The following is a 21,781-nucleotide window of genomic DNA, read 5'->3' on the forward strand; positions in this document are numbered from 1 at the left end:
ATATATATAAAAATATATGAATTTTACTTTATTGTAGAAAGAATTATCACTGTTTTCTTTTTTTTTTCAAAGACCTTGCGCCATGGTAGTTCCAGATTTTGACTTAATTTGCGAAATAATGCTGGTAGCAGAGGGTTTCCAGGAAGCTAGATTACTAGCAAGAAAATTCATAACGTTGTATCAGCTTTGCCGAGAACTTTTGTCGAAGCAAGATCACTATGATTGGGGTCTACGGGCAATTAAGTCGGTTTTAGTGGTTGCAGGAAAATTAAAGAGAGACGATCCCGGTAGAGCTGAGGATCAGGTGCTAATGAGAGCTCTCAGAGATTTCAATATACCGAAAATCGTGACCGACGATGTTCCAGTTTTTATGGGACTTATTGGTAAATTGGTTTCTTGTAGTTCTTATTTGCCTTACAAATTTACAATCTATGTATATAATTGAAATTAAATGCAAGATTCTCTATCAATTCTCAAGAATCTTAACTTTCTTTTACTATTTTTTCCCAACTTGTTTATATTTCTTTTTATTGGATTGTGATTTGTATTACCGTACAACAATATTTATCTTATTCCCTTTCACATTTACTTTTTGGGAATACCTTTTCAAGGAATCACCTTTAGAAACTGTTTTGCTAATCAACTAAAATGAAGTGAGATATTATCATGCACAAAAGAAATACGTACCATTATTTCAAATAGTATATTTTCCAGTGAATAAAGAAGTATCTCAATTCACCACAAAATGACAAATAAACTTTATAACTCAGAAACAAGATCATATTGAGTATAATGTTTATCCATACATATGTATAGTGTATATGTTCTAAGTTAACCTATACGTTTATACACTTAAGTTAACCTCCTAGTCCATCTGCTTCTATAGGTGACTTGTTTCCTGCTCTGGATGTTCCGCGAAAAAGGGATTTAGATTTTGAATCAACGGTCCGACAATCTACTCTGGATCTCAAATTGCAACCAGAAGACGGTTTTGTACTAAAAGTAAGAGTAAAACTGATTTGCGTTGCAATGTTTAATAGCTGGTATTAAAGTTGTATACATAATTATATCTACATTTATTATGTTTAAAGTCGTTTATCGTACATAACTTTGAGGAAATTTGACGTTATAATATAAAAGACAATTTTGTTTATGTAAAATTTCAAAATGTATTAAATTCGTTAGGTTGTACAGTTAGAGGAATTGCTTCATGTTCGTCATTCAGTTTTCATTGTTGGATTTGCTGGAACCGGAAAAACGGAAGTTTGGAAAACACTTAATCGAACATACTTTAATCAACAATTAAAGCCATATTATAATGACTTGAATCCGAAAGCAGTGACTAATGACGAACTATTTGGAATTATCAATCCTGCAACGCGGGAATGGAAAGACGGGTTTGATTCATCTCACTATTAACAATAGGTTTTACAGCAACGCTAGGTGTTACATCGAGTGACACTCTCCTCGACCGGACCACCTACCGCGGGCAGGCTGGCAATCAGATGTCCGCACATTATCACGGCGCGCCTTCAATAATCTCAAGGACCCATCCTTATTGTTTATTCCGGAAGTATTCGTTCTGTTACGGATGGTGGTGCTGTTGCGCCGCGAGGTTTAGTATGGATCGTTTTTCTAACCGTCGCCAGCGGTCCTCCGGCGTCTTATATCAATACAATGTATCGACGAGTGTATGGTTGCCGCCTGGCCGCGAGTTCCAGAAACTTCGACTGAGATCTGTTTAATTTTACGAAGAAGTCGGCCTACGTGATCATTGGCGCGTGCGGTGGCGTGATCCTAGGGTAGTGGGGGTTGTCTCCCCGAAAGACAAAGAATCGGTCCAAGACAGTCAATCGCAATCGAACATTCTAACTGATCAGTCGTATTTGGAAACTCTATCTGTACGGTCGCATCCAAATTAGTCGCATTTTACAAGGTCTCACTCGAACATTCTAATGGTAACTTCCGATACGATTAAAACCAATACTTTCTGTATAAGTTGTAAGTGTTAATCTGATATAAATATATATATATTCTACAACTGTAGAATACAGTTGCATTCATTGAACCACCCCGGTTATCCTAATCGAAACACGGGGAGCGACCATTTCGCGGCGTCGATTAGCCGAATCGTAGCGAGAATTTACGCCTCTCGCTGACGCGTTCCCTCAAGACCGCGTCTCTCCGCGAACGGTCGTAACACCAGGTTTAATGATATTTTTTAGATAACGTTCTATAAATCCCATTCAGAAACGTTAGAATATCTCATAGTTTCAGACCAGATGATATTATATTCGATTTAAATTCAGGAATCATAATTTTGCATTCTTAGAATATACTATTATATAGGAAGAGTGTAAGGGAAATATATAATATATGCATGCGTGTGAAAAATCATACATTTATTATGTATGATTATATACACAAATTTATTTAAAAAATTTCGTATGAATTAAATGCAAAATGCAGAGAAGTTTGCTTACATTTATTAAAATTTATTAATAATGTGAATACCTAAATTGGTCAAAGCAATGATCAAGAAATATAGTAGATATTAACGAGAAGAAATTTAATGTTATAACATTGGATACAGGTATCCCTCTATAATATGGTACTCTTATAAACACTAATTCTCTCCAACACGATTTGAGAATTGGGGAAATTCCCGTAAAAAAGAAAAAATTGAGAATCGTTAAGTGCAAGCAGCGTCATTTGATTTCGTTCATTCGAACAAGCATATGTGTTGCCTCAGATTTGCATACGGAATTTAGAAGTATTAAAATTTTGAATTTATTCTTAATTCGAGGAGTATTAACCATTTGCACTCGAAAATTTCTTCGCTACATCGAAGTAGGAAATCAAAGATTTTCATTATTTTTCGTATAAAATGTGGATGACAGTTTTTAGAACATAAATAATATTAATATATAAATGTGTAGTGATTTGAATTAATTATTAATTGTTTTAATAAATATATTTCTCTTGACTATGAAAAAATAACATACTTTTGTAATACACTTATTAATATTAGTATTATATTAGTATGTTATATTATATATACTACTATAATATAATATAATATGATAGAATAGAATACTATATTAGTGTATTATAGCATATTATGATATCGAAAAACCGTTAAAAAGAATTATTAAATATACTTATTTACTACAGCAATATTGCTATACTTATTAACTATTGGAACCTAACCTTCACTTTTATATTAGTTCTTTGTTTCGCATTTCTACAGCATTTTTCGAAACTTTTTTTTTTTCGTGGAGGAAACCTTCATAGGTGCCCCGCGCCCTCCGTGGAGAGGGCGCCGGGTAGTGCCGGATTCGTACCGGCTAAAACCTCCACGGTGATCATCCCGACGTTTGGTAGAGGTGTCCCGGGTTCTCTTGCGAAGTACTACCGGGAGGCACCCCTCGTCGTCTTCTCCCTGTAGGTAGAGAGAGGCACCCTGTCTGAGTGGGGCCGCTAGTGGGGACCACACCCCCTATCGCCGCGTTCTTTGGTCATGTCGCTTCTAGGGGGGGAGGCGGTGCCGCTCCCCTGCGGCGTATGGAGTCTCTTCGTCGCGGCGCTCTCGCTGGATCGCGCGTTTTCACCCTGTTTCTTTCCGCTCGCTCCTTCGCCAGCATCACTTGCTCGCAGTAGACGCGGACGGCGGTGCATTCCTGGCGCTCTCTGAGCATGGCCTCGACAACCGCCTCGGGGGCTAAGCATTTTTCGAAACCTATCATATTATAGGAGGGATATCTGTATATAAATTCTTTATTTATCGTAAGATTCTATAATCTCTGCCTACCTTTATACAAGTTTCAAACTAAATAATAATTGTTAATAGTTTGAACAACTTTCAAACTTCTTTTACTTCTTTAACTTATAAAAAGTCATACTTATACATACGATACATACAAGTACTTTCTGTAAGTGGCTTAATACCTGTGAACGAGGCTGTTTTACTAACATTTAAGAAACTTTAATTTAATATACATGATTTTATATATAATATATATTTTTATATGTATTTTCAATTTTCTCGCTATGAATTATATCATACATAGTTTTGAAATCTTTTAATCGTTAACTTATTATATCAAATATTTAATAAGTAATTAATTATCTTGATCCATCAGATTGTTCTCCGTGATAATGAGAGATCAGGCAAACATGACAGGAATTGATCCAAAATGGATCATTTTTGACGGCGATATAGATCCGATGTGGATCGAGTCATTAAACACTGTCATGGATGACAACAAAGTATTAACTTTGGCTAGCAACGAAAGAATCGCTTTAACGGAACAAATGAGGCTTCTCTTCGAGATTTCAAATCTTAGGTAATATGCAGCACTTTATAATTGGTAATTTTTTTCGTCTAATGACTATAGCTATCATAAATATTATAGCTTATGAACCACAAAAGGAGGCCTCAATTCTAATGACTTTGATCTTAAGATATGTTGTAGAGAGGCAGAGACTAAATAACATACACTTTGTCCGAGGCCTTCAAAAGTTATGTTAAGTTGGATGTTTTGAATTATGGATTCTAACCTAACCTAATCATTGGTTACCACTATTAGGATCGCAATTCTATACAAATATATATGAAATTTCGTTTGTAATTACTTATATTGGAGTAAGCGTAATCTAACAAATATCATTTTCTTTTTGTCATAACTTTTGAACACGATCGTTCCATGCCTCGAAAGAAGCGTTACTCGAGACACTCTCCCTTCTACAACATGTCCGAAATTCAACAAAATTGGAGTCGAGGTCCCCTCTTCTGCATATTTACGACAATGGTTATTTCTTCAGAATTCTATTAGTATTGAGGTCACAAATCTCGATTGTAAATCAGTTTTTAAGTACCAATTGAGTGGCAATCGATTTTTAGCTTGCGAGCACAAATTTGCAAGAACATAGATTTCTTATCGATCTTCTTATCAGTCATCGACGCAACATTTTTACTGTAAACGATGTTGTATTGCCGGGAACATTTTCAGAAGATTGGAAAATAGACTAATCTCCTATGACTGTTTTCCTCAAATTATAAGCGGAAGCTAAAGCACATTCAATATTTACGTATCGCAATACGATTATTTACTATACAATATATCCTGTTTAGCTGAAAATGTTCAAATATCTAGAAAAATACGAATGATATGAAAAAATATTTCAAACGGAAGTTATATGATATCGAATTGAAATTGAAATGGAAACAATTGTAAATGGGAACTGTTACGTCGAGTGATACTCTCCTCGACCGGATCACTTACCGCGGGCAGGCTGGCAACCAGATGTCTGCACATTGTCGCGGCGCGCCTTCAATATCGTGTTTCTAACCGTCGCCAGCGGTCCGCCGGCGTCGTATATCAATACAATGTATCGACGAGTGTATGATTGCCGCCTGGCCGCGAGTTCCAGAGACTTCAATTGAGATCTGTTTAATTTTACGAAGAAGTCGGCCTACGTGATCATTGGCGTGTGCGGTGGCGTGATCCTAGGGTAGTGGGGGTTGTCTTCCCGAAAGACAAAGAATCGGTTCAAGACAGTCATTTTTTCAATCGAACATTCCAACTGATCAGTCATATTCGAAAACTCTATCTGTACAGTCGCATCTAAACCTGTCGCATTCGAAAATTGTCAGAAGTCGAGTCGAATCATTAATTGTACGTGTCGCTAAATAATTGTGACGCTCATATTAGTGTATGACTAATTGTTGAATATAGACGATATTTTAACCTGTTAACACAGTGTTAAATTCATTAAACCGCCCCGGTTATCCTAATCGAAACACGGGGAACGACTATTTCGCGGCGTCGATTACATGAATCGTAGCGAGAATTTACGCCTCTCGCTGACGCGTTTTCCTCGCGACTGCGTCTCTCCGCGAACGGTCGTAACAGGTACCTTTATTTCTGATTACATATTCCTGTAGTTGCACCATCGTCTTGGCTATCAAGACATGAGCTTTATGAGTTTTTTATGTTTTCAAAACAGTCAGTTCCATGCAATCAATTTTAGGTTAGGTAATTCCTTGCTCTGCTTACTGTACTGCTCTGTTGAATTTAAAAGTTTATATCTCGATAGCGGAGAGTCAAATTGATAAAAGTACGGTATGTCATCACATTACACAACACCATTTTAGAAATTTTTTCGTATCATTCCTATTTTTCCAATGAGCGTTCCCAATGAAACAGGACACACTGTATAGATATACATACCCAATATGTTTGTTTATTGTCTTTAGTTATACTGTTTGTTCTAATACATGTAGAAATGCTGTATTTCTATATTAACGTATTTTAATACTTTATGTCTTTTTTATACGTATGAATATTTCTTATCGTACAAGAATTAAGTAAGATAGGAAAATAAATTTCAGGACAGCAACGCCAGCTACTGTTTCTAGAGCAGGAATTCTTTATATAAATCCACAAGATATTGGGTGGTATCCGTAAGTAAACATTTATTTACTTTTCTAGTTTGTATAAGTTCTCTTAACTAAATTATAGCACGCTGAACTTGACAAATATTTTTAATTTTTTATTATAAAATTATGTTATATATGTTGTATGTGTTATAATACATATATGTTATATAAAAGTTATATGTTAATGAATTATCATTATTAATTATTATTTGAATAGATTTGCAACCAGCTGGATAGAAACAAGAGATCCAGCTGAGAGAGCGAATTTAACTATTCTGTTCGATAAATATGTACCATCCCTTGTAGAAATGACAAAATCTAGGTTTAAAAAAATTACGCCATTACCAGAAATATGTCACGTGGAAATGCTTTGTAAATTACTGGACTATTTTCTGATTAAGGAAAATGTAACACCGGATTGCCCAAAGGAATGGTATAAATAAGACTTAAACAGTACTAAAATTTATATACGCTTGAAAGAACTCGTTATCTATCGACATTATCAACAAATATTTCAAATGAAATTTATTGTATTCAAGGGAATTAATCAGATGAATATGTTTTGATCTTCTTGATGAATTATATTTTCTGCGATATCAATGTAACCTTCAGTTTTTTTAATAATAACGTATATTTTTTTATTGTAATTTAATTACTGTTGTAGCCTTTAGAAGGACGAATTCAGCGACCTACGAAAATTTCCTTCAATTTATTCAATTTATTTTTTTTTTTTTTAGTTTATTTTGTTTTTTTTTACAATTTGTCCTGAAGGACATTTGGTAAAGTGTTATATTTCATTAGTAAAAAAAAAAAATAAAATAAAATAAAAATAAATATAGCATGTGAGTGGCTACTCCTAGCGGGGTGCCATCTTCGTGTTTGCTAGGTTATATCTTTTATGAACCTTCAATTGATCTCGAATTTCATTACGAAACGATTTGTGGAGAACTTGAGTCGATCTTAGGATCGATACAGAGCGGGATGTAGTTATTACTTTCCATAAATTTTCGCTTCATTCTGATATTCAAAGTCAACTGAACATTACATTACATTATAGATCGTTGAATTCGTTTTTTTAGCAACTACAACATAGTAGAAAAGATATGCGGCTTCGTTTGAAAAATTCGACATATTTTAGAACATAATTCATTTAAAAATCAAAATATATTCATTTGACCAGTTCCCTTAAATACAATAAATTGGTAGTAGCATACAATTTAGTGATTATCATAGATTTTTTTCAAGCCGCAACATGTTGCTAAAGGCTATTTAAAAAGATAAGATATCATTAAAAAAGTATTACAAAGAATTCCAAGTGCATAAACGCAAATTATGTAACAGAAAGTAAACAGGAAACAGTTAAGACAGAAATTTAATTTAATATTTGTCGATAATAAATTCAAATAACTAAAAATAACAAATAAAAATAAACGAAAAGAATGAAACTTAATAGTCATATGGATCGTTACCAGGATTTAACTTATGGCTTGCTAACCTCTCAATTTTTGTATCGTAATTTTGTATTGTAAATTTCACTTGTAGCTTTAAATATGTTGTCAATTATTATTTTGTAGGGTTTTTTCTAGATTGAGGTTAAGTTTAATTTTAGTTCTAGAGAAAAATTAAAAATACATACCCATAATTGTCGCGACACTTTCGCTAACGTATTTGTGAAATATTTCTGATTGAAATAAGACCAAACACAATGTAATTTAAATTTAGGATTGTGCGAGTAACCGAAATTATGGTCTCTGGTCCGGATCCGGAAAGTTTGTCAACATACAAAGATACTTGGGTCATATCAGAATCCGATTTTCGATTTTAATTTTAGAAGTTTAATTTAAAACGTAATTTTTTTTTACCTTGTACTTGAACTAAGTTTAAGGTTAACTTGTACTTGAACTAGTTGTAAATATTTATTGTAACAATTCAAATGAAATTTCAGTGTGTTACTGTTTTAGTACACTTAAGCAGTATTTATGATAATGGAAAAATTATGTTCTGAATGGATCTTCCGATCCCGAATTGAAAATCGAGTCCCAAAATAGTAGGTGTACGAATATGTTTATGCATCATTGAAATTGTAATCGGCTCAGGTTAGGACCCAAAACTTTGTGATCATATAAGTATCATTCTGTTTCTGAATTTTACAATCAGATTTTGTACTTTAACTTCGAGATTCAGAATGATTTTCACATCTTTCTGCAATAAAAAAGACAAAATCGCACGGAAACGTTATACGTTTTCGGGATTCCGACCTAACCTGATCCGATTACAATTTCAAGTACCCGAACATTACAAACTTCTGGATCGCAACTCGATTCCGAGTAAAATTCACACAGCCCTAAATTAAATCATAGTTACGTACATATTTAATAGAAATTAAAAATCTAATAGACAGAAAATAAGTTAATGTCATTAAATAAGGAAACATGTTGCAAGTTATATCGTGTCTGATCTTGTTTTAATCAGAAAAGCCTCACAAGTTTTATTCAACAAAAATTAAAAATAAAAACGTTTCATCCTTGCATTATTATTATCTTGCCAATATGCTTTCTTTTTCTTTATAACAAGCCGATTCTCGGACCTGTTCTCACTTTCACTCACGCTGTCCTTTCTTGAAATTCGTGAGAATAATGGACCGTATCTATACTTAGCATCGATTCCTTCCTCGATAATTGATTGTCTCGGATCCCAATGGCATCGGATGCCATGGGGGAATTTATCGTATTTCTTATCGTTTTTAAATGCTTTTCTTTGTCCTCAATGTCTTTCTACAAACAGGTACGAATTATACTTTGTATTTGCCTGTATTTGGGCGTTCGGATCAGCGACCTTTCAAGATCAATTGATCGATTGGCGAAACGAGTTCAATAAGTGGTGGCAAAATGAATTTAAGACTGTTAAGTTTCCTACTGGTAGCAACGTATTTAATTTTTTCATCGAAAACGAAACAAAGAAATTGGTTCCATGGAGTGAGAAGATACGGACGTTTGAGCTGGATCCTGATATACCTCTCCAAGTTTGTTTAAACAATTTTTCATTTTAAAAAATTCTTTAGATATTAAACGAATGTTAGAATAAGATAATTTAAGTCTTTATTCTTCGACTCGTTTCTAGAACTTCATCCTTTCTTTTTACTGAAGGATCTGCTGTAAATGCTTTACGTAGATCTTTATTATACAAGGAATTTCATTTTAATCGCCCACAATCTAATTTAAACTATATGTTATTCGAAGAAGTATTTCAAGTAAAACTTGTTCTGTCTGAAGGAGGACGTCTTATGACAACCATAAGATTTGTCCGTGTAGAGGACTTTTCAAGGTGACCCTTTTTTTGAATGGAACTGTATATTTTTTATAAGTAGAGCTTGAAAGATACTTCAGTACTAATTTCATGAAATGGAGTGTATAAAAGACTAACAAAACATAAATATAAAAGCGTTATCTTTCCTTGTATTTAATATCTCTTTCTGCAGAGAATTAAAAAATGCATCGAATGATGAATAAAGAAAATGTATGTTTCCACTTTAAAAAGAAAAGGTAACATTGAAACCTCCAAGCTACGTCCATCTAGATAAAATCATCATAAGATTTATTAATAAATGTTTTCTGTCAAATGCTTGCATCGAGGTAACATTGTCGACATTCTTCTAATATTCGTAAAATATATTGTTTAAAGCAAGTTTTATTTGAAACACATTTTCGAATAATATATAGTTTAGCAGATATTTACGTGGACCTATTGAGATGAGACACCCTATATTATACAATTTCTTATAATTTTGATATATACAGAGTGCACAAAAAGGTTGAACTTTAGGAAAAACTTTAGGAGCACGTAGGAATGATGAAAACAAACAAAAAAGGTTTTAATAAACCCATTTGTACCTATGTTCATTGAGATTTCTTTACTTGTTTTAATGGGTGCTATATGCTCCTAAAAATTTTCCCTATTTTCTTGTGCAGAGAAACACATAAACACATAAAATAGAATTTAAATAACATAAAAAAATAGCTGATCAATGAATGCGAAAATTTATTCAATATAAAATTTTATACATATTTGTCAATATCATAAGTAATTCATTCACATTTTGAATGAAGGTTTAGTTCTTATCAAATATACAGTGGATAATAGACAGAGGCATAAAAGAGACGAAAGCTTATCCAGAAATATTTTTTTAAGTACAAAAATTCAATCATTTACAGAAACATGCTTTAATCTGGAATATTTTCAATATTATTAACGCCTTAAAAAGTATTCACATGAATTGACTCAAATGTGAAACTAAGTATACAAAGACTTCAAATTTTTTTTGCTTGATGATATTTACGGATAAGAATAGGAACTAAACATTTTGCAAATAAAAATTAGTAATGTGATAACAATGGACTAGTTTTTCGTTCAGTATTGATTATTGATTTTCGATGAGTATATTACGAATTATCTATCCTTCTTTAATTCTGTAAACAGCGTGATGAATAGTACAATACAAATGCAAAATACAATATAAATGGGATAAGAATTTCATGTACATCGGTAAAATGCAAATATAAGATATAAATTGTTCGAGTTATACTTGTACATTAGTTGTTAATGGAAACATTTTTCTTTTTTCAATCTATATGGATAATTGGTATAGGGGGTTCTGTTTATTGATTATTTGTAAACTACGAATATTTATGTCAATTTAGATTTTGTAAATGCAATTAAGAAATATTTAAAGTCTAAGGAGAAATTTAATTTACTTTCTAAAATAAAATGACTACCTGATTTTAGATATTCCTACTTTGATCTACATTTTTACACATTTAAATTTTTCGTAAATGGATAAACTTTCGCAGTTTACCTATTGATATCATTCTTTTCCTTGAATGAATGATATTGCTATTCTTCTAAAAATAAGTGAAATAAGTAAGACGACTATGTAATAACATTATGCAGGGGCAGTACTACCTCTTTCAATAATGTATGTTTTTAATCCTGTTAAGCCTGTGCTAATTGAACATGCATCTTCTGATTTTTTAAAATTATTTTATATTTGTATATGTATTTTCGTGTAAATCTGCTAACGTTAAATTATATTTACATGTGTACTAACCTATATTGTGAATTTATTGTGCTATTAAAATGATACATTTTCTTTCAGTCGTAATTATAACTCTTGTACTTTGTGTCGCGTAGTGTTTACAAATAATAGATAATTGCGTTAATTTGAATATTACATAAATCGAAATATGTATCAGATTGAAGTACTTCTATCGATATTATACCGTTAAATATCAATAGTCTTAGGTTTTCGCATATAATTTATGATATATATAATTGAAAGGATAATTGAATTACATTTTTAAATATTATTTCATTAAATTCAATTCTGGTGCAATAATATGAGATCTGAAGTGCTTCCACATGCGTTGTGATCTATATAATGGTTTTGAAAAGTCAAAATATTGCAAAAAAAATGATAAACTTAATTTTTCCTTGAATATATCCGTATGTCATAAGATAAAAGTTAATATTCTTAATTAATTCTTCATAAAACGGTACAAATTTAGCAAAATAAAATAACATAGAATAAAAGAAATCTGATAGATTGTCATTTACTATATAAAATTAAAAAATTCAGCTATTAGAAATTATAACCTCTATAACCTCATTTGACAAATATTATTTGATAAATTATAACGCGAGAGAAATACCTGATTTAAGAATTTAATTAGTTAACTGGAATCTGTTATTGTCTCTGTATCTGATTCCTTGGGCACGATTTCTATTAAATCATTAACTTTTATTATTTCACGTACAAGGTTGTTCTCGATGAATGGTATTTGTACTCCAGCTATTTCTACGTGTTTCCCAAACTTGACTTTTGATTTGACGATAAAATCGAGCCCTAATACGCCATCTGTCTCTATGTAAAAGTCATCAGAAACTACTCGACAAGGATGTAGTACAGTTTTGTTATTTACGCGTATACATAAGCATATTAAACATATGGTTTGAACTCGAGAGCTGAATGTATCCTCTAAAATAAGGACTTCTCTAGCAGCAGTTACATTATCCTTTAACTTCCCTATTTTTATTAATGAAATTGGTGCATTTTGATACACCACCATTGTTGCTTTTTGATTCTTCAATTCTTCGCATGAGATCTCGAGAATATCTTTCTCAGAAGATATTAAATATTCACGGTAATCTCCTACTGTTACTAGGTTTGACGTTTCTGTGCTGCTGGTAGGAGATTGGTTCTCGGGATATTCATCACATGGTATATTTTTTGAAAAATCGTCTTTGCAAAGCTGCCTAGCATTTGCTATTGTTTTTCTTTTATCTTTTAGTAAGGTTCTACAATCCAGGGTATCATGTCCTATTTTTTTACAATAGTCGCATATAAGCGCGTAACAATTTTGTTTGAGATGTCCTACCCGGTGACATCTTTCGCAATAAAGTTTCCTTTTGTGTTGCCCTTTCTTTTTCTTAGTCATCTCGATTCACTTCTTGATCCTTTATGTCCTGAATTATTATGTTATTATATTATTTTTTATCATATTATATCATACTATTATATTATTATTGTATTATATAACTATCGTACAATTTCCATTCCTATTTGTTAATCTTATTTTGATTGTAAATAGTTCAAAACTGTTCTATTAATAGATGGATTAATATATGTATATATATTATATATATAATTTTATTAATGTTAATATATTAATATAATTAATAATATATCAATATATTAATTAAATATTAATGTGTAATATATATATTACACTCCTATTATTATACTCTACTTATATTATATATATAATATATATATATATATACATATATTAACCCATCTATTAATAGAACAGTTTTGAACTATTTACATATATATATATATATATATATATATATACAAACCTTACATATAATACATCTATTAGGATATATATCTTCCTACATACATTTCGAGAATTCTACGAAAGTACTGCTTATAAATAACATCTAATTTTAAATATACACACACTTACTTTATAGCAACGTATTAGTAAAAACAGTATCTCTGAATTCCTTTAGAACGTGAAAGATAAAATGAAGGATTAAGGTTAAAATTTACCTCACTGTCCGGTTAGTCTGATCCGAGTTGAAATTAAGTTTTCCTCAAAATACGTTCCACGCTTCACTCTGGAGATTTGATGTTGACTGTCAATCAGTAATTCGTGGTATTCTCCTTTGTTGTTGTCGATTCTCCAATTAAAATTTTCAAACTCAGAGAATTAAGGAAAGAAGGAATAAAGAAGGCGCCGAGCCGCCCGATATTCGCAATTTATAAAGTAATTACAATAAGGGAGGGAAAGGGGACTGTAAAATTCATATAGTAAGTATAAAATAGATGAGATACTTTAAAGGCGGTTAGACGTTTACTCTATTACGTTTGAATGAGTAATACTAAATACAGCGTCTAACATACCACAGGCAAGAATCCTATTCGTAATAGAATGATAGACCGTTAACCAATGAAGAATTACTTACTTTCCTAAACATTGGTAACGCTCATAAAAACACCGCCTTTAGGATAATGGAGCGAAATATATGTTATCTGAGTGAGAGAACCCAAGGTATCGGTACAAGTTACTTGCATAGGGGTTGAACTCCTGATTAGCGGTTTATGGTGTTATGCGCAGAGAAAAACTCTGACTTCTTCGTTAACTCTACAAATTAGAAGTTCTTCTAACTATGAATGAAACTGAACCGAAATATGGTGAAAATGCCTCTATATAATGTAACACTCTACAATAGAACAGATACTGCAGCACCATAAACCTGGCTTAAAAATAACTATTAAAATAATCATTTTTAACGCCTTAACAAAGCAGTTCAAATATGTTGTAATCGAAAATGTTATCGAAGACAAAGTAGATAGAGTGAACTATAAAATTAATAGATAAAAATTAGAAAATAAATTTAATCAGTTTTGCAATACAATAACAGATTTTTAATATCAGCCTTGAATACAATAGTTTAAATGAATTGAATTTCAATATAGATATTCATATCTCTATTCCTGTAAAGATTTCGTTTATAGTAATTTTGATATTGCTAGTACGAAATATGATGATTTAATTTAACTTACCAACTATGTTTTATATTATAGAATTGTTATTTGAATTCATTAATAATGCTGGTCCTTTTCCATCTACAAAGAATACAGTAATTTGGGTTTAGAAGTTAACTCGCTGAAGAATCAATTGATAAAAAATATAATAGGTAATATGAGAACACTATAATTATAATTTTGGAAACCCCCGAGATAGAGAGATGCACATATGATTTGTAGACGTATTTAACTTTATTTTTACCCCGATATAACGTTGAAAAGTAACAGGTGGCACCCAGCAATCCCTATACCTATTATAACAATAAAATAATAACGTATATTGAATTTTAAGCTGGGAAAACATCTGAGCTAATAGTGTGTGGTTACCCGTAATCACGTGAACCCTCCGGCAGGCAATAAACAAATTAGTTCTTTCAATGAATTATCTGTAGCATTGAGTACAAGTTAGCAAGAGGGCATAAATGCTTATGACTTTATGACTCGTACTTCACAAATGGAAGATTCTGCTTGTCACGAACACCTGGCAGACCAGCAGACCATATTTTAAGAGGTGAATACCTTTTTTTCTTTTTGCGCGCGAGGAGGGGAAAATGCTGTTACGCATACCCGGCGACCCACTAAAAACCCCTCCTCCTTCTTCTCTGCTTCTTGGTCGGACAACCCCGGCAAAACCGTTCGGCATTCATCAGGGTTGTCCTTGTATTGGCCCGTGTTATCTCCTTCTACGTGTTGTTTCTACTCTAGTCCTTTCCTTAGCCAGTTCAATATGCTGGATTGTCGCCCTTCTGCGGCACGTGGCTGTCTTGCAGCTCCGCTTCCACTGCTTCGCGTTCTGCTTAGTTGTCCTCCTCCTGGCGGCCTCCATGGCCCTCTCCATCTCCCTCCTGTGGCACATGACGGTCTTACAGAACTGTCTGAACTTGTTCCAGTTCTCGTCCTTGACGGTCACCGTGGGCATCAGGTTGTCTACGTCTATCTTCAAGGCAAGGCCGTTTTCTAGCTCGATTCTTCTGCCAATCCACTTCGGGCACGTGAGGAGGACGTGCACCGCGTCGTTGTTGAGATCTCCACAGTCCAGACATTGGCTGTCGGTGTCCTTCCCGATTCTTCTCCTGTAGGCACCGAAGATCCCATTTCTTTTTTCTTCTTGGCAAAAAGGAGCGCGTTCGGTATTAACTTCTTGGTAAAGTTATCCTTCCTATACGCTTCTCACTTCATTTGCCATTCGTCCTGAGTCTTCTTCCGGATTGCCTCCAGCTCGTCCTTCAGTGCGCTGCCGTCACCTACGCCGATCCTGGTCTTCTGGATCCTGGTTCTCTCATACGATTCTCTCAGTTACTTCACCTTAATGTAGATCAGTAGATTACCGGTCAACACGCAAAGCGCTGCGTGAGAGACATGTAGTCTGTATTATCTTTAATGGGTATCCTAGGACCAATCGGGGTCGGGTTCACGCCCGACCGACGCACAAGGTACCCAGTACTCTTGCTACCTTTAATAGCTAGGCCTGGCAGGGGCCGTCGCTCGTCTAAGGTAAAACGGGGCTATCTTTCCTTAAGCCCTACTGTCTCCCGGGACGGTCCCGGAGCAGTTGGTACGCTGCTCACCCGCCGGCGTAACCGTTCCAAAGTACGAGGGGGCACACCTCGCCTCTGGGGGGGGGGGCGCCTAGCAGCGACTCGGCTATAAACCACTGCCACCACGAGTCCATACCCGATTTTAGGGCGAGTAGAGGGGTCGCTACTCCCTCTGGGCTAACACTCGACCTCCCGTGGTACCAACTTATGTCGTTGGTGGGACCACCGTGTGAATGTACGGCCACGTCACTGCTGGCCTGGCGACCTGCTAACCGGGCATTCAACAGACCAAGATGGGACTTCACGCAAGCGGGGACCTGCGGTACTTTTGTACCCAGGGAATTATCCCGGCAGTCCCATCCTTCGCATCAGGATCGTGGGTGCACTACTACCCAAGACCGCGTAGAGAAAGTATGGCCGCACTTAAGCGCACGCATACTCCCAGCGATCTTCCCTGCGGAGTACATAGAGGACTCACGTAAGCAGAACGCTCGTTCCGACGGTCCTTCCTGGCTGCGGGAACGTAGGTTTGCCAGCCCCCATAGGCTTACGCCCTCCCTGCGTTGGCTGCGTGAGAGACAGTGCGGTATGACGTAGTTATGCACAGGGCAGTTCTTTGCGCCCTTTTAACATCTTCTTGTTTTTTCTTATTTCGGCTGCGCCCGCCCACACCGGTGCACCATAGGTTACGATGGACTTCCATACGTTGTAGTAGAGCCTACGAGCCAAGCTGGGCGGCCCGTTGATGCTCGGCAGAATGCCCCTAAGGGCTCCGGTCATCTTGTCGGCTCTACTACAAACCGTTTCGTATTTTATCCGCTCGACCGTTTTGATGTCCGAGGTACCTAAGTTCGGCACCTGCATAAGAGGTGAATACCTGGAACACATGAAAATCATACGTTTTGTAGCAATTTCTTTCCTATTTTTTATTTCTATCGAGTATATAAATTCAATAGAAAATTTGTTCTACTGCATTTATTATATGACTATTAATGAACAGAAATATACCTTTTTTTATTTATTTTCAACAAAATGGCGATGCGCAATGAGCCATGTAATATTAACCTATCCATCAGCGTTACGCACTTTTCAGAACTAGTGCGACCTAAACCAAAAAACTAGAAATTTTCATGCTTCACGTGAGATACGGAAGTATCTCTATACCTAATAAATGTTATAAAACAAATTTTCTATTAACAGAAATAAAATAGGAAAGAAATTACTCAAAGAAAAACAATTTATTATGATGTGTCTAACGCAAAGGTATCCTTTCCATCTTCTCCTAAAAGGAAATCTGCCACGTATCCGTGGTAAGCAAAAATCAGGAAGACATTTTTATTCGTAAAATACGAGTCATAAATCTCTATATATAGGATTTAATTCAAACCCTGTTACTATCGTGTACTCTATGATGAAGGTACAACATATATATTAGGTCATCCCAAAAGTTTCTTCCGTTTTATAAGGATATAATGGATGCCTATTTAGATGCACAAGATGCGTTCCACTAGAACAAAATGGATCATACATAAGCTAATAAAATAATGTAAAGGAAAAAATATTACGCATCTATTATTTCCTTATAAAACGAAAGAAACTTTTGGGACAACCTAATGTATAGCGACAGGTTATGTTCCGGCAGACAAAGCGCCTTTTGTTTTTCAGCAATGTACTCACACTCGCATTCGTCCGACCTTTATAACAATAACTTTTTTTAAATTGAAACAAACGACATGGTTTTCCTCGAAAAGATGGATTAGTTTACTACGTAACACGTAAAAAGTTTTGAAAAGCTTTCAGTTAATTCGAAATCGCAAAGAAAATAGTAAAAGTCGCTTTTCATAACCTTAAAAACTGAAACTTAAAAAGTATGTTTTGTATATTTATGACAATAACATACATGCTGAAAATTTCATCGAAATGGGTTAACGTTATTTTAAGCAACAAACAATTTGATTACAACATTAAATATTAAAATAGTGAAAATCGTAGTTTGCACTGTTTTCACGACCTTCTACCTATACCTGTAATAAATCTAAAGATTATTAGAATTTCTGATGCCTCTCACTTGTCTCTGCATCAAATTTTCAGCATATGTATGACATAAATCTACAAAATACATTTTTTTAAATTTCATTTCAAGCTTACATAAAAAAAAGTTGGAAAAAGTGGCTTTTACTATTTCTTTCGCAATTCAGAAAATCACAATTTTTTAAAAATATTTTACTCGATATCTGATAAACTTGACCAATTTTTAACAAGTTATTGTTATCTATAACAATTAATATCTCTATGATAATGATAACGATATCTCTATACTAGTCTGTACTAATACTAGGAAAACAATTTTTCCTTGTGCTCGATGATGTAGTGTATACAATATTTTACAATCGTCGCTTACACTGCTAGCCCTTAGCCAAGTGAGATTTACTCACTCGCATGCTTTAAACTATCTTTTAGAAAATTAATAGATAGATAGATCGTTTGTGCTTTATGACTCAGAAAGAGCTAATAGCTAATCAGAAAGAACATGTAAAATGAAAATAAAAAAAAGTGAGCGCTACTTACAAGATTGATTTTAAACACAAAGAGAATTGTTTCTGTACCTCACTCACATTTTACGTTTCTTACTTAGAGACAAAGGATGTAGTGGCTGACTTCCATCTGTATCGAATGTTATTTATTTTGAACCTTGAGAGAGAAAGATTTGGAGAGAATGACAGTGTTATTAAACTAAGGAAAAAAGTTCGACACATCTGATAAATATCATTCTTACCAACAGTAGGAAAATAACATAAAATGGTTAACTTTAGTGTAAAAAGGTAAAAGGTTAGGTAAAAAATTAGTGTAAATGATATGACTTATAACCTGAAAAAGATCCTGAAACAAAATTTTTTTACATCAACTTTTTTTATTATCAACAATCTATCTTGTAAGCAGCGCCCACTTTTTTATTATACCCTGTAGGTACAATGTAAACGAATGAACTGTTTATAAATAAAATAACTATATATATAATGGCTACAGAAAGTTCTGGCTAATAAATATTTTTGTAATAATACAATACACAGTGTGAGATATAAGTATTCGTACAGTTGATTTGCTATGAAAACAAACAGTGAAATATTTTCTATGTCATTAAATATACCCAAATATATGTAATATAGTATATGTATATTGTACACAGTATTTTCAGTAATAAATGTACACAAAGGTTAATCCGCAAATATCATATCATGTCGAGAGGCACTTTAAGAAAATTTTGAAAAAAGATTGCGAAAATATGTATAGAATCGGACATCACTAAAAATTTAGTTCAACTGAGTTAAATTTGAAAGAAAAAAGACCACAAAAGGTTAAGTATACCACAAACATTGAAGTAAATAATAATACAACACGAATATTTTTGTTTCGACGAAATGTTCCTATTGTAACCTTGTCTCGTTATAAGTTATCAAATAATTTGATTAACATTTGTTTGCGTTCATTTAATATTGTAAGTGTCTAGGTATAATATCGTCATAATGATGTTACATATCGACGTGCGTTATGAAAACTAGCAGATTTCAGTCGCCTGATCACGATTCACACATTTCAATTTCTCACGAAAGGAAGTACATAGTATCATTTCTATCGATAACTAGCATTATTAACATGAACTGATATTAACGATAACGAGCAAGATATACAATTTCTAAAGTGTGTATTATAAATACTTATTACAAAAAAATAACTTCATTACCAATGCGTAAAGTAATTGGTGAAAATCAGATGAACACTTCCGAGCATGGTATAAACAGATCTGCGCACTCGCTAGGGAAAAGCATCACTTGAATTCTAGTTAGTTTAACTTGTAACTAACTAACTACACTTAAGCCTACAAATAAACATGATGACAACTTGAGGTTATGCATATGTGTGACGCATATAGATATATACATAGTTACATTAATGCTGTGAATACACATAACGCGAAACCCTTCCTTTAAGCTGATACCATTTTGACTTCACTCGGGGCATGCTTTTGTCTATGATTCAGCATAGGAGATTCAGAATTTCGATACGTCAACTAGTGACAGAAAATCAAACTACTAACATTAGGCCGAGTATCCATATAATCACCAATGTTTAAATAGATACATTGTGAAAAACGAGTGTTTTTAAATTTGTTTAAATGCTTTTAAATTGACCAGTTTAATTATTTAAGCGATTATAAAAATTTACGCAATGGAATTTTATCCTAGAAATAAATGAGTAAAATCAGGACCGTATCTAGAGCTTTTCAGATCCGAGCTATACGAATAAAAGCGGGGCCTTCTCATATAAAGAAGGGTGAAAGTAATATTTGTTAACAAAAAATCACAATTTTTATAGTTATGTTGATTTGTAATATTAGTTTAAGATTTAAAAGATATAAAATGAAAATAAAAAATCAATACTGATTTATTTTAAGAAATTAAAAATTTTTGTTTTGTAATTATGATATCTGAAATCTTATTAATAATATTCTCATAGCAAAGAATTTGAGAATATCCATTTCTATGTACAGTATTGCCATTGCGTTAACTTTTATTCCAAAAAAGTACTACGTAAATAATCTTTTACCAGTTTCAGTTATCTAATGTTAAAAAATAGTTCAGTAATGTTAAAAATAATTTTAAGTTATTCTGACATTAGGAACTCTGTGCAGAATTTTTTTCATAAAATTCAATTTTTCACAAACAAGTTTCAGTTCATTAACATTTACATTTTTACTATAAATTTCCTCAATATAAGTTTTACAATACATGAGTGCTTCTTTGATACAATTATATGTAGGTACATAAATGTAAACTTTTTGTCCACATCTTTATATACCACCTCTTCTACAGATACCAGTGACTATTCTATCACAAACGGTTTAAAATATGTTTGCTTTAAATGCTTCACTTCTTTCTAATCGTACGTTATCATCGGAAAATATTTTTGTGTAACCCGGCATTTTTTTGTGTTTAATTGAAATAATATTTTCAGCTTCATTTTCGAACTCCTTTTGAAATTATTACGTATATTTTTAATAAAATTATTTATATTATCATATGATGATATTTCAATAATTTGCTAATAACATTTAACATTTATTACATCTAAAAAATTTTCCCATATAGATATTAACGAAACAAATTCAAATTCGTTCAGTTTATTAAATAATATAGCTGTTCCTCCTCGAACAACTATCTTTTCAGTCTCACATATAGGTAGTTGGTTCAATGCTGGTTTATAGTTAATGTATTCAGACAGTGGATTTATTTATTTCATGCAGTAGTAACAAATACTTCTATCCGAGCCTCTCTTTTTTTGGGTACGTACCTGTTTTATCTACTGGTAACGAAGCCCCGAGTAAAATACAGTGATCGGCATTAATATATCTATGTTTTTTTTTTTTTTTTTTTTTTAGTTTATTTTGTTTTTTTTATAATTTGTCCTGAAAGACATTTGGTAAAGTGTTATATCTTAGTGGTAAAAAAAAATAAATAAAAATAAATATAGCATGTGGGTGGCTATCCCCAGCGGGGTGCTATCTTCGTGTTTGCTAGGTTATATCTTTTATGATCCATGTATGTTCAGAATAACCTCTTTTTAGGTTGGAATAAAACATTAGGTTGGAAT

General features: G+C 33.2%; 1 protein-coding gene across 1 annotated transcript; it reads left to right on the forward strand.

The window, feature by feature from the left end:
* Nucleotides 1–879: 879 nt before the first annotated feature.
* LOC132915256 (dynein beta chain, ciliary-like) lies at nucleotides 880–9,947 on the forward strand. The gene is made up of 6 exons (XM_060975070.1): nucleotides 880–1,002; nucleotides 1,186–1,397; nucleotides 4,143–4,346; nucleotides 6,395–6,466; nucleotides 6,660–6,875; nucleotides 9,227–9,947. Exons 3-6 carry the CDS (start codon nucleotides 4,159–4,161, stop codon nucleotides 9,489–9,491), a joined length of 741 nt encoding a protein of 246 aa, XP_060831053.1. The 5' UTR covers nucleotides 880–1,002; nucleotides 1,186–1,397; nucleotides 4,143–4,158; the 3' UTR covers nucleotides 9,492–9,947.
* The last annotated feature ends 11,834 nt before the right edge of the window (nucleotides 9,948–21,781 follow it).

This window comes from Bombus pascuorum, chromosome 16 (assembly GCF_905332965.1).
Source record: "Bombus pascuorum chromosome 16, iyBomPasc1.1, whole genome shotgun sequence".
Classification (NCBI taxonomy): domain Eukaryota; kingdom Metazoa; phylum Arthropoda; class Insecta; order Hymenoptera; family Apidae; genus Bombus; species Bombus pascuorum.